Raw genomic sequence first — 14,592 nt, forward strand, 5'->3', positions numbered from 1 at the left:
GACCCCACTGTCCATGTCTGCGACAAAAATATTGAACAGTACAGGTCCCAGTACTGAATGCTTATGCAACTATATGCATAGTAAAATAAGAATTTTTCATATACTCATCTGAAATGAAAAAAAGACTAGTCCTGTTACTAGATTTCCTGGGAAGGAAATGGAAACGGTCCATGAAAAAAAATCTAGCTGTATTTACAGAAAATAAGCTATGCTCTCCATGAGAGTTTGTTGGATGCTATTGTATAAGAAACAAGCTTCACTATTACTGTTCAATGTACTCATTAAATACACAGGAATATTTGAGGAGTCTCCAGAGAAAAATTTAGGACCAGGGAAAAAAAGAGGCCACTTCTTTTCCTTCTCAGATACTATAAGCAAAGTTCTTCAAGAACAGATTATGTCTTTGGGGAGGAGGGGGGAATGATACACAGACAGATGGGGTAGAATCTATCGAAAGTAACATCATCAAATTTTTCTTCAAAAGGACCCGAGGAACATTTGAAGCAAGTAAACAAACCCCATTCCTTTCCAGTAAAACGATTAAAAAAAAAAAAAAATCTATAAGCAGAGTCTCAATTTACCCCCTCTTTATTCATACAGAATTACTCTGTGGTATATGTTACACAGTGAATTAAAGAATTCTTCCATTTCTTATTCCATATGTGAAATTATTTAGCTGTCCAATATTAAAAATTGTTTTACATTTTAGTTTAAATTTCCTCTGTATGAGACAAACAACTGAAAAATTACACAATTTGTATTTGATCTTGAACTTTATTATTCTTATGAAAAACATCACAAATCAAATCTCACAACAGAATGGCTGTTTTAAACTTCTAGAAAATTGTGCTTACCTTTTCTGTTGATATGAACTGAGGCCTATAGTTGTCTCAGTCTGTAAAAGAAAAAAATAATTTTTATATACTTCTTCTGAGAAAAAAACACAGCCACTGTAACAAGTTAGTAGATCAGATCTTGAAAGACAAAAGGAAAAGTTCTGATCTGGAGCAGAAAATGCAAACTGTCTTTTTCCAATTACTTAAAGAAACTAAGCCTCTACCAAAACACCGTTTGGCCCTGGACAAGAACTGCAGTCAGTTCCAGTGGCAGGAACTCCTACAAACTGTAAGACCACAGCAACTTAACAACTTAAAAATTAAGAGGAGGAAAAAAAGTCCTGGAAATTATAACATTGTAGGGAGCAAAAGAAAAACCTAGCATAGATGTAAGAAAGAAATTACAAAGAAAAGCATATAAAACAAGTAACAGTCAAGCAATTATTTCAACAGCGTAAGTTAATGAACTACAAAACAAAGAATGCTATAATCTCCATATGCTTAGGAAACTTCATCTCCTTCCCTGCTAATGATCTTCTAGCCTCTATTATTCATACCTTTACTACCACTCTGCTGGACATTACAGTTAATTACCTGAAAACAAGGAGGTTAGGTTGTCTAGGAAATTCCAACTGGTTTAGACGGCTGCATATAGAATGTCCTCCTGATACAGCTAACATTAAAACATACTTGACTTTGAAAACTTCTGTCTTCCCACAGGATTTGGGGATCAAATTGAGGATTTCAGTCCTTCTGTTAAAGGCATTTAATGGCCAAGATGAATATTTATCTTCTGGGAGCAGGAAGAAAGCTGATAGGTCTGATAAAGCCTCACCTCTAGTATAAGGATGTTATTTGTTTGCAAGGCGAAGGTTAATTTTTCATATCTCATTTCAGAACTAAAATCAAGTCACTTGGCTGTGCACTTCACTGATTTCAACTACAAATTACACTTCCTTTCCTTGTTTTTCCCAAGAAAAAACTATTTTTTTCTTAAAATAAATCTTTAAAAATTATTTTTACTTAAGAATTCCTCTAATAAAGGAATTTATGTTTTATTTTGCTTTTTGGAGACACTTCTTTAAAATTCTATAATCACTATTATTAAATCACTTAATCCACAAACATTAATGTTTGATTCATATCAAGGATTAATTCTGGAGTATAAATCTAAGAAGTAGTTCAGATTTAAAATGAAATTAGTTGGTTTATTGACCCTCCAATTTGTATCAAACTAAAGAAAGCTGGAAGCATACTATTACATTTACTAATGTATTTACCATTGTAAAACAAAGCTAATCTGTTTGTAACTTGAGGATTTATTTGTAATTTTAAATGTCTAGGTAGAGCATCAATTAGCTTTTTTGTTTTAAAACCTCTGAAATAAAGGGGCAGACTGCCTTGCTAAAGGGATGTTGCAGGAGGAAGGGGCTCCCATGAAATTACGCTTTGCAGTACAGCACGATTGGTGCAGTTTTTCCTCACTGAACAGAATGCTAAGAGGCAAGGTAAGTTGTTTTATATTGGCAATTTTATTACAATTTTAAAATCAGCAGGTTTTCAATAAAACTCAGCAAGCTTTCATTTAAACTTACCTATTATATTCATACTGTAATTAGGAAAACAGGGTGTTTCTTATTTTTCATTAAAATACACTGGCTTGCAAGTATTTCCATTAAGTTTTCCTAGCTAAGGCATACTACTCACATACTAATAAGCTTTTAGTTCAGCTTCTTAATTTCTGATGTGACCCTCCATTTTCTATGTCCACTAACATTTAAGTAAATGTTACTTACAATCTATAGTGAATGTAAGTAAGTAAATGTTTACTTACAATCTATAGTGAATAGTTTCAGAATAGTAAGAGAAATTCAATTAAAATGAAGAAAGAAGAAATTTAAAATCAGTTTTATTTAATTGATGAATGCTTAAGATATGAAATGTTTTGTACCTAAAACTTCCTAGGAAGAACTGCCTAACAAGTTAATTTATTAGCTCTTAAAGAATTCAATCAGAAAAAACAGATCTCTGCCTTCCATACCTTATCTTTTCTTCAGACTGGAAAGATGAGAGCAAACCTTCCAGTTTTAAACTGCCACCCATTAATTTTTCAACTTAAAAAACAGATAGGAAACTGAATCAGAGTGAGTCAGCTGAAAATAGTTTCTCTCCATCCAAAAAGCACTTATGCCATAAAAAGCTGGTTTAACACTTCATACAAACACTTGTTCAAAACATTAAGCCAGTGATATTCTCTAGTTCACAATAGCATGATTCTATAAGCTTGGCAGAAAATACACATTGCTTGAGTATTTTAAAAATTGTTTTAATAAGCTTCAAACAGCTACTTACATGCTTACTATCTACTTTTCTAGCATAAATCTGACAACCATCATTGCTGTCTGCCTTTCCAAAACTTTCTATTATTTTTTTTTGTTTTAATCTATGTAACTATTGCCTACAGCTTGCAGATGGACCCGTTCTCTGTAAAAACACATCAGACTGCACCTGGCTCTGAGGGCTCTGCAAGACACGCTGCGCATCGTACTCAGTAGAAACAAGACTGGCGCTTGCTGATAAGGACTAAAGAGCCTGAGTTATTTGGCTGCAGCTGAAAGGCACGCTGATCTTCCCCACGGCCAGCTACCACTGACAAGTGGTAACAGACAAGTTGCTCAGTAGGTCTCAGCGTTTATGAGCTTTCTGCACATCTCTGATGCATGCACCAAGTGGTATACTCCAAGTGTCAATGATGAGGAATTTTTGGATCTGAAGATCTATGCAATACAATCAGTAACACGAGTGTACCCCAAAATGACCCAAATCCATTTTGTGTTTTCTCTACTAACTGAAATCATCTGATATTCCTCCCTACCAAACAACTGCATATATCCCTCTCTTTTTTACTACAGCACAGTCATTTAAAGCCATTTTTCTCATGATTTTGCCAGTTCCATTCTACCATGCTATGCATTCACACCACTGACTTTCCTGCCTGCTGGAGGGAGACAACCAAAAATTTCAGAGCCTGTGTTCCTGTGAGATACTATTACACAACTGCACTGGTTTGGGCTGGGATAGAGTTAATTTTCTCCATAGTAGCTAGTGTGGTGCTGTGTTTTGGATTTGTACTGAAAAGTGTTGGTAACGTGGGGATGTTTTAGCTGTTGCTGAGCAGTGCTTACACAGCCTCAAAGCCTTGTCTCTTTCCCACCCCACCCGACCCACAAGCAGGCCGGGGGAGCACAAGAAGTTGGGAGGAGACAGAGCTGGGACAGCTGACCCCAACTGACCAGAGGGATATTCCATACCATGTGACATCATGCTCCGTATATAAAGCTGGGGGGAGAAGGAGGAAGGGGGTGTGTGTTCAGAGTGATGGGGTTTGTCTTCCCAAGTAGCTGTTACACATGATGGAACACTGCTTTCCTGGAGATGGCTGAGCACCTGCCTGCCCATGGAAAGCAGGGAATGAATTCTTTGTGTTGCTGTACTTGTGTGTGTGGCTTTTGCTTTACTTATTAAACTGTTTTTATCTCAATCCATAAGTTTTCTCACTTTTACCCCATCCCAACGGGGGCAAATGAGCAAGCGGCTGAGTGGGGCTGAGCTGGGGTGAAACCACAGCAACCAAACATACTCTATGAAGTTAACAGATGTATAAACACCCTTACTGATGTCCCTGAAAGTGCATTATTCACTACAGTTAAATAAATCCTTCCTTTCACTAATTGATTTTTCTTTAGAAACATAACTAAAGTATATAATTAAATTACCAGCAGTTACCTGACAGTCAGATGATGGAGCTAACAGGTTCAGATCCTATGACAGGGCAACCAAAATAGTCATTACCAACACTGTCCCATCCTTGACAACTAGCTTTGGCTCTAACAAGAGAGTATGTTCTATTAAGTTTTAAATTATTTAGTAGAGAAAGATGCTCTTAAGCATCATAACGGCAGTCAATACCCCTAATATTAGTCTTAGTCTTAAGACCCCACCCAGGTGAACTTTTAGACAGAAGGCTGCAACTCCAGAAACAAATGGAAATGCACATCACTGACAACAGCTGAACTCTTACATGGCCATGGCTATAGTTAACTGTTGGGAGTTAAATTCTCTGGCTGATCACAAACTCAAGTTTTCCCTCCTACATTCTGAAATTACAGGTTTGCTATGAAAATATTAGTCTATTATCTGTACATAAAGGTTAAAATCACAAATCACTTTGGTAGGACATTATATGTCTGAAATATATTTAAGAGCAAATATCCAAAGATTCACTATTATAAGGAAAAGCCTGGTTTTTGCTTTCAGATGTTTGTTAAATACCAGCAAAATGACAAATTCATTTCAATAACACTTTTTGTATTTTCAGCAGGGGTTTGTTTGCCTTTTGGCTTGTTTGGACTTTTTGTGGGTATTTTGTTCTGTGGGCGTTTGGCTTTTTTTTAGTGTTTTTGTTTGGGTTTTTGTTGTGGTTTGGGGTGGTGGGTTTTTTTTTTTCCCCAAATCAGGGTCAGTCAAGAGCAAAGAAATAGCATACTGACTTCAGCAGCTCATCAACCGTAGCATCATGGAACTAAACCAAAAATAAATCTCATGTGGCAGTTTCTATAATTAACACTCATTTTTATTACATGTCAATCTTTAGAGTCGTGCAGTAAATAAAAACATACAAATGCGTTCAGTTACATGTTCTAAATGCTTTCTTTTTATTTGATCGTCAAGTAAAATTGTGGCAGTACTGTGTTGCAGTCTGGCACACTGTTATTCCTGTGTGACTGCACAAAACGGTCAAGCATAAATGCCAAGAACTAAAACCCTGTACCAGATCAAACCACTATTTAAAATGTAGTTTTGTTGAATACTGCTAGTTTATCAGGTAAAGAGAAATAAAATTATGCTCTTTAATAAATACAGTTTATTCTTTTTTCCTGTAAATGATGCATCTGTAATAGAGCAGCATTAGCAAAATATGATTTATAGGAAAATTTTATTAAATCTTATCTGTACAGGAGAAGTAGTACAAATAACAAAATACTACCTTGCAATGTACAGATCAGGAAGAAGACTGCATGTGCACACTATTCATATTTCAAGAGACATAATAAACTGAGTTACAGGGAAAAGAATTCAATTGGATTAATTTCCTGATCCAACTGACTGCCTAACAACAAAAAATAATGCCAGCACAAAAGAAACAGTAGAAATCTACAACTGAGTGGGAAAAAGAAGAGGGAGAGGGAAAATTCACCCCTTCTACCAGTACTGGGGGTTTACTATCCTCCCACCCAAAAGGTTGTGTTCAAGTCTTGGAGAAAGACGATTTTTTTATTATTATTTTCTTTTAAGATAACATATGCATTTACACTGTTGTTACTAACAGTTGCATGCCTTAATTATCTCTTATATAACACTAGAAGGTTTAAACTATAAGTGAAAGAGATTTCAGAATAAAGATCTTGAGACAACTTGCACACATTGCTTCACATTAAAAAATGTGAAGGGAGTCAGCCAGCACCAGTTTCAAGACTGAAAACAATTTCTTTCCAGAAGCTCATATCCTCAAGAAAGATTTCATAGTGAATCTGTACCTGAAAGCACACCTTACAGACTCAGTACAGCTGATGGAACAATACCAGAACAATGTTGCGCACATGGAGAATCAAAAACCCACACCTTACTGTCTGAAGGCTGTCTCTAAAGTCATAGCCATGGTTGCTGACTTTAGCCAGAAACCAAAAATAAAAAATCCCACCAAAAAAAACAACCGACAAACAACAACAAAAGGTTAATTTTAATGTCTCACCAGTTTGTTATAATAGCTATTCTTCACTTCTTGGTAAGCGGTCATATTACCTAGCACTACATTCAGTCATCTAAACATAGGCATCTGCTGCCACTTGAGATTAATGTCCTAGGGCAACCTGCCTGGTCTCAGACTGACATCCAGAAGGGCATACGGTTTCTCCTGTGCCATCTCTGCCAGGTCCGTGTCGATGTCCGGGACAGCCCAGGGCATCTCAAATAGCACTGGTTACCTACGTTTAAGCAACTGAATTGAAGCCCTAAAGCCTTAAACAAGGATAGCGGGGGGTGGGGGAGGAGAGCACAGGGCATGAGGCAGAGAGGCTCTCTTAAGACCTGAAGTTTCTGGACACCAAACACATTTCTTTAATGTTACCGAATTTCTCAACAACCAAAGCTTTGTGTATTCGTACACAACAGTATCCACACTAATTTAAAGAACTCAGTTTGAAAGACTCTTTCAGAACATTTTACACATTGTTAAATGTGGTTCCTTCTTATAGAAAAGCTACCGTGCTGTTTGCAACTAAATATTGAGGGACAGCTACAAAACCAATCCGTAGATGGCAGTTTAAATCTTCATTGCTGCATTCATGAGCTCTACACTAATAAGTAGGATGATTAAAAGAAATATAATTAATGATGAGTATCTTGCTTAAGGTACTGAAAAAAATGAATGCTGTAATCTGAAAGGTAGCTGAAAGTGGACTGCACTGACTCATTCTTGCCATTCTCTTTCATGACCCAAACTCACATAAGGAAACAAAAACATCAGTTGACTTTAGCTGATGCAACACATGCTATTGACATTTGCTTTGCAACAGTCACTTACTCCTGGGCATCAATTAATTATTTTTAAAACTAAAGCCTGGGGATGGCAATTGTTCCTGTACAAGAAGAAACTGCATTTTTTTTTTCTGAGCAGCAGAAGGACTTCAGCTGCTCACAAGCAATACCAATAAGCTGAGATGGCTTTTATTGTTTTAGAAAATCACACACATTGAAAGGAAGTTCCAGAGGCCATCTAGTCAACCCTTACTCAGGGGAGGTCTAGTAAGTGCATGCCGCTCACTGCTTTGGGCCATTCAATTCTGGATATCTCCAAAGACAGAAATTCTACAACTTCTTTGAGTAACCTGGTCCAGTTTGATCACCCTGAAGTTTAAAAGTTTTTTTTTTTTCTTACATGGGTTTGGAATGTCCCATGCTGAAATTTGTGTCCAAAGCCTCTCATCCTTCCACTGCACACAATGAAAAATCTGGCTCTTGTCAACTCTACATTGCCCACAGCAATTAGGTTTCCCCTTTGTCTTCTCCTCTAAATGCTGAAGGAACACTTCTTAATGTGAGAAGCATTCCAGCCCCCCTGATCATCCTGGTATCCCCCTGCTGTGCTTGCTCCAGTATTTCAGTGCTTCCCTTGTACTGGGTAGCCCAGACTGGACATAGTAAACCAGGTGCATCCCCACAAGTGCTTGAATGTGTGTGTTGGGAGGAAATCACACCCCTTATCTTCTAGCTCCACAGTTGTTCATACAGTTCGGCAGGCTGACGGCCTTCAAGGGCACGTAGCTAACCACTTATGCTCAACTGGTTGTCTACAAGAACCCCCCAGGTCTTTTCTACAGTGCTTCTGTCTAGCCAGTCACTGCCCAGCCTGTCCTGTTACACAGGGTCATTCTTTCCCAGGTGCAGGACTTGTATTTGCCTTAGCTGAATGTCATGAGGTTCCTGTCAGCCTGCCAAAGTCCCTCTGAATAGAAGCCTTGCCTCCCAGTATACCAACTACTTTGCCCAATTTGGTAGCATCTGCAAACTTACTGAGTGCACTCCCTATACCATCATCGAGGCTGCTAATGAAGACATTAAGCAGTACTGACCTCAGTATCAAGCTCCATCATGGGTAACTGACTGCCAGCTGAACTTTGTACCGTACAGTACACCCATCAAGGTCAATGGTCCAGCCACTTTATTGCCCACTCATGCAGTCCGTATAGCAGTTTGGCTATACAGATATTAACCGAGATCATAACAAAACCCTTTTAAAAGTCAATATACAATATGAAAATTTGAGGTAATAAGAATAATACATTTAAACTTTACACTCTGAAAACACTAATGCTGATACACCAGAACCAAATGGTTGCCACTTCTGTTAAGATATTTCTTTACCACACCATACGGAACAAAGTACAGATCATGCAGAAAATACTAAAGTTCCTCCAGTAAGAGATCAGCATTGCTGACTCCCACACATGTAACTCGGACCCAGAGCTTTCTTGTTGCAAAGCCACCACAAGTCACATTAAGGTTCTGTCTATTTGACATCTAGGTCCATTGTCATTCTTGTTACCAACTTTTGTGACTAGCGTTTACAGCAGTTTATGAACAAAGACAGCAAATATGTATTAAGTATATATAAGCACACAGGTTTTCTTTTTCCCCTATTTTAGCTATTCTGTAAACCAGTAAGTATCAGTAAAATAATTTTGATGAGTTTGCCTGTAAAAAAGCATTTCATACACTTAAGATCATTGCAGCAAGGGTAAGTGTAGTGATTCATGTTAAGAGAATTTGACTGAAGAGTCTTACCGTTTTCCTTTTTCATTGTAGGAATACGCTAATTTTAAAATACTACTACATAAGCAGAAGGACTTCCTAAACACTTAGCCTGAACAGAAGATCACTCACTATGGAAAATAGTGGCCCCAACTACATTGTGCAGGGAAACATAAGATATCCAAGGCAAGAGCTCCAACAATGAATAGAATGACCTGGGAAACAGTCCTTTATGAACTAAAAGCAAATGAAAACTTTGGTCTGAAAAATAAATTTTACTTTACAGTTCACTTTCCAAAATAAAGTCTTCAAAAAGTGAGCAAGTATGTTGGCTTAACATGAAAGGATAATTTATTAAAAGTAAACTTTGTAGTTTATTTCAGCACTCCTAGTATTTGCAGATGACATCATCGTCAGGGACTTGAAGCATCTGTCAGGTCTGGACAAGGGTTCAAATAATCAGGACACACGGAGGAGATGGCCTGACACCGACAAGGCAAAGTTCAGCTGAAGAAGAGCTCAAATCCAAAACTGAATAACTATGTGGTAGTACACTAAAGAAAACGCGTCTGGAGAGCAAAGTGAAATACAAACTATATAAGCAAACAAAATGCTGTCAAAAATTTACCATTCATTTTGGAATTACTAAAACAAGTATTATTACACAGGGAAGTAACTACTCTGCCCTTTCTCAAAGCCTCAGAGTACTAATGTCCCAATTAAATGCTATGCTTTAAGTAGTGTGTAGACAAATAAAAATTCAGTAAAGAAAGTTACAGGGTGATTTCAAAAATTTGCATGAAGAAGCTATAGGTGTTTTTTAGTACAAAATTATCAATATGAAGAGGGCAAAGAAAAAATCCTAAAAAAAAAAAAACCTAACTGATTATATATTGGAGAAAAAAAGCAGCAAAACCAGCTTAGGCATGAAACAAACATACACTTAAGGAAACTTGTGAAAGTTACTTCTCTAGAGGTTTTAAGAACAGAAGAGTCAAGCATCTGCCAAGGGTAGTCCATCTACACACAACACTACCTGAAGAAAGTACTAGGTGATTTCCTGAGGTCCACTCCAACCAAACAAATCTATGACTCTGAAGTGCCAACCAATTACGCAGACATCTGCAAATTGCCTGCTATTGAAGAAAAAAACCCAAACCCTACATTGCATTGAGCAATGCACAATTTACATTACTACAATTCTTACCTTATGTTCAGGATCTAAATAAATTATTCAAAGAGCTCAAAAAGTTGTTGAGTATTTTAAGGGACTAATTCATTTGAAGAACAGACAGAATTAGGAAATTCTTTCATTATTGTAATTTAATCCATGGGCAGAAGTAAGGTAAATTTATTCAGATATAAACCTTTACTCTAAACATGTATGCTAAAGAATAAAAGTCTTTTGCTCTGTTAAGACAGAGGGCAAAGCTCCATGGTATAGCACTTTCTAATCCACATACTGGAAGTCCACACCCAAAAAGTACAATCTGTATTTCACTAGTGTTATCCACTAGCATGAACTAATTAAATTTTCATTGCCAGTTTATTTTTACTAAATGCAAGCATATTTTACTTAAATATTTAAAAATTTATGCTCTTTCAATAAAGAACTGTTTTAAGCCAGTCTGGTCAAACCCCATTTTCCAACACATTTCATTTACTTTTTACAACAAAAATCCAAAAGTGTTATTGGAACACATAAGGAGTGTTTCACCAAGAGTATGTATTCCAAATAAGTATAAAAAACAGCATCAAGAGGATATACTCTAACTGGAGGGAGGTGGCAGGAATCCCTAAATTGTTTAAGACTGGGCATTTGATTTGCCTTACTTGAAAGCAACACCTTCAAACAAGAAAAGGGCTTGCTTCCACTTTAAAGATATCAAATTATCTGAGGGGGAAAAAATAAATCAAGACTGGAGATAGCTTTGACACTTCAAGGATTATTAATCAATTTAGGCACTGAATTGGTTATTTTTTATATAAAAAAATCACCTGGAGGTGACATAACATTAGACAATACTGAGTTACTACTACATCATTGTATTTGTGCTGTAATGATGGATGACCTACAATCAAAAAGCATTTGTGAAAACTTACAGAAACCCTGAAAGAGAAATATTCAATGACGTTACAGTAGGTTTAAAACTTTAGTAACTGCTGTTCACAAGATGTAAATCTCTTTTTACAACAATGCATTTACTTCAATTTTATTTTTTAATTGCAGTAAGTAGTCACAAGAGGTCACCACATTAAAATCTACAGGAAAAAAATCCAAATAAATTGCAAGCTAGAGAAAACATGTGTATCATTCTGATTAAAAGGAATTGGTTTCACCTACATAGGTATTTTTGGCTTAAGAGCCACATCCATAATATAAAACATCTAAAGCACTTACTAGAAATTTTGTCTCTCACTTTGTTTTAAATCAAATATTCAGCAGTGTATTAGGATAAGTGGCAGCCAAATGCAATCCAAAGCACCTCAAAGTTAACAGTGCAACATCCAGAATTGCTTGACTTTGTCCCACCATAATATTTAAATTTATTTTCCTGTCTCTGTTGCATCTTGCAAAAAACTTGGAATGATTAACAATCTGTTTTACTTTTCCATCTTTATATGAATTATTGAGGTGGGTCACAGCAGCACCATTACTTTTAGTCCTGAGAACTACAGTAATTAATAGAGTGCTAAAGTAAATAAGATAATTTCAGATTTGTAAGATTAATTATAATTAGTTAAAAAAGAGAGAACCTTGGGGGAAAACCCACCTAAAATGTAGGTAAGTTAATTTTACTACATCATTTTTATCTTAAAAATTGGGCCAACACCTGTCTGTCATTTTTATTAAACCACTCATTGAACAAAATATATTCTAATAGAGTATGTAAAAGGAAAGAAACTAAGCCTTGTGATTTTTTTCCTCTTGTATTTATACTGATATGTGGTATCTCCATGCAAGTTAAAGAAATATGCCAAGTCAAAAACTGCAATAATTGAGAATGTAACCACTATATGGAAAACTTCCATTATTCTATTCAGTATGTCCAAAAATAAGCCTACATAGGAATCTATTATGGAATGTGTTTAGCACGTGACATCTATACAACTGTTTAATGAGGAACCTGGCTTTTTTTTTGTCTGCTTGTTTGGTGGGTGGGTTTTTTTTTTTTTTGGGGGGGTGGGTTTTTTGTTTATTTTTAACTGCAATCTTTTCTGTCACCAGTTTAGATCACTTTGAAGGATCTCATACTTGTACACTATAATCTTAAATCCTATAGTAAATTATTACATTAAGGACAAAGCAGTGGACAAAGGAAAAAAAGAACCCCAAACAACCAAACAAAAAACCCAAACAACTTATGTACATGGGGGAAAAAGAAAAAGCACCTTCATAAATCTGAAACAAGTAATATTATCACAAGCCCAGAACTATGCAGCTTTTACATTTGTTGACTCTACTAGAATAGACAGGAGGTTGGAAATGTAAATGAAGCACTGCATTGGTAACTAGTGAAGTCAGACACAGTCACACACCATGTATTCTAATCATTTAAACACTTAATTGCTTTTTTCTTTCTCCTCTCCTCCCTCTCAACTACCAGCACTAACATCAAGGAATTTTAACAAAAGATATTCTGAACATAAATACAATCCACAAAATGTATGTATATGAAATTCTAGTCAATAGAATATCAGAACTTCATAGCTCTAAAGTATCAAGCCACGTTGCTATGCATTTCGTCCCCACTAGTATCACCATCTCAAAATATCAGCACACACTCTTCAAAGTTATCTTTTGATCTGTTTTGACTCACACCTAAAGAAAGCTGACAAGAATGGCAACATTAGACTTGAAAAATCCATATTTGCAACAGTAATTACCTCACTGCAGTAATTTGAACTTTCCTTAAACCCAGTGGTGACTTGGTCCCAAGGGCTGTCTTGACATTTGGCAATCTTGCAGCACTTTGCAGTTCCTCTAGTTGTGCTATCCAATTGCATCCCAACTCTACATTACGGTAAGTCTTAACCACAAAACATCTCCCAGTTTTTATGAGAAGAAAAACCTGGACAAACAGGCCAGCCAGAACTTGTGGTAGACTCCACCAGCTTCCCAAACCAAAAGATCAGGGAAGCAGAACCTCAGGATACACCAAAGCATACTGTTGAAAATAACTCTAGAAGGTCCACAAGTTTTTTGGACTAAGTTTGATGCTTGCTTATTTTCAAAAATCCACTCACCCATGAGTTAAAAAAAAGCAGCTATCAAAAAGAAGCTGAAACATTGCTAGTTCAGATGATTTACTCAGACTACATACCTGCAATAGGTCTCCTTCATCAAAACGTAGCATTTCTATTATGCCATCCGACTGGATGAAAGCTGCAAAGAAAAACACAAAAAACTAAGTAACTTAACACAAAAACGTTTAGTTATTATTTTGTTATTATTTGTTATTCCATTACCTAAAACCTGTCATACCTTGTTCTGTAGATAGAGCTATGACAAACCAAAATAACAATGCAGAGTCTAATTAAATACCGAACACAAATCTGGGATACTAATTTCCCTCTGAGAGCTCCAATTCCAAAGGTGTTCGTATTAATAAGTACCACACTTTGCAAATCAGTCTTTTGGCATAAAAATTTTTTAACTCCAAAGTGAACAACTTCTTCTAGGTTCCCTAAAAAGACTAGCTATACCAAGCTAGCTTAGTACTTCAACCAAGATGACTGACTGGGTACCTAAACAACCAAGTTGAATACATCTAAGTCCACAAAGAATTCCGACACTTACAAATGGAATTTCATTTTCATCTATATACCTAAAAACTTTACTGTACATCTGGAAAGCCTTGTTCACACTGATTGCTAATACTCAGCATGAAAACTCTCCATCTTGACAGTAACATAATAAAATTTGAAACAGTTTAGAAGCATTTGCGCTGTATGACTAAATTTGATGAAAAGTTCATGCCCCAGTCACATATAGGATCCTCCAATTAAGCATTCCTCCTCCACTCATTTCCTCTGAATGTTTGGTCAGGCAATTGTTCTTCAGTTTCTCTCAAAACGTAGGAAATACTACTTTCTTTCAAAAGACAAGGAAATAGGTACATTGTCCTTGCTGTAAAATATAATAATCTGTACAACAATCAATATGAGTTAAAGAGGGCAGAAGTTCAAAGAGGTCTAAATTTTACTCCCCAAGACTATCCACATACACCTAAACGGGTCTTTAGGATAAAATACAGTAACAACCTCAAACCAGAAAATTGTATTAAAAAAAAAAAAAACAAAACTCCCTATAAATAACTCCTCCCCTACCCTACAACCTTTTTCCATGACTGCCTTTACCATTCAGCTAGATGAAGTTGACAGA

General features: G+C 36.3%; 1 protein-coding gene across 1 annotated transcript in view; it reads right to left on the reverse strand.

Annotated features, from left to right (window-relative positions):
• The window catches only part of TMEM131 (transmembrane protein 131), an 86,397-nt gene extending 72,810 nt beyond the window's left edge, over positions 1-13,587 (reverse strand). Inside the window, exons 1-2 of the mRNA XM_009883131.1 lie at positions 13,532-13,587; positions 855-895 (exon numbers count right to left, since the gene is read on the reverse strand). Of these exons, the coding sequence (XP_009881433.1) occupies positions 855-895; positions 13,532-13,564 (74 nt within the window). The 5' untranslated portion in view covers positions 13,565-13,587. The remainder of the gene's footprint in view (positions 1-854; positions 896-13,531) is intronic.
• Between the last annotated feature and the right edge of the window lie 1,005 nt (positions 13,588-14,592).

This window comes from Charadrius vociferus, unplaced genomic scaffold, assembly GCF_000708025.1.
Source record: "Charadrius vociferus isolate BGI_N301 unplaced genomic scaffold, ASM70802v2 scaffold92, whole genome shotgun sequence".
Taxonomy (NCBI): domain Eukaryota; kingdom Metazoa; phylum Chordata; class Aves; order Charadriiformes; family Charadriidae; genus Charadrius; species Charadrius vociferus.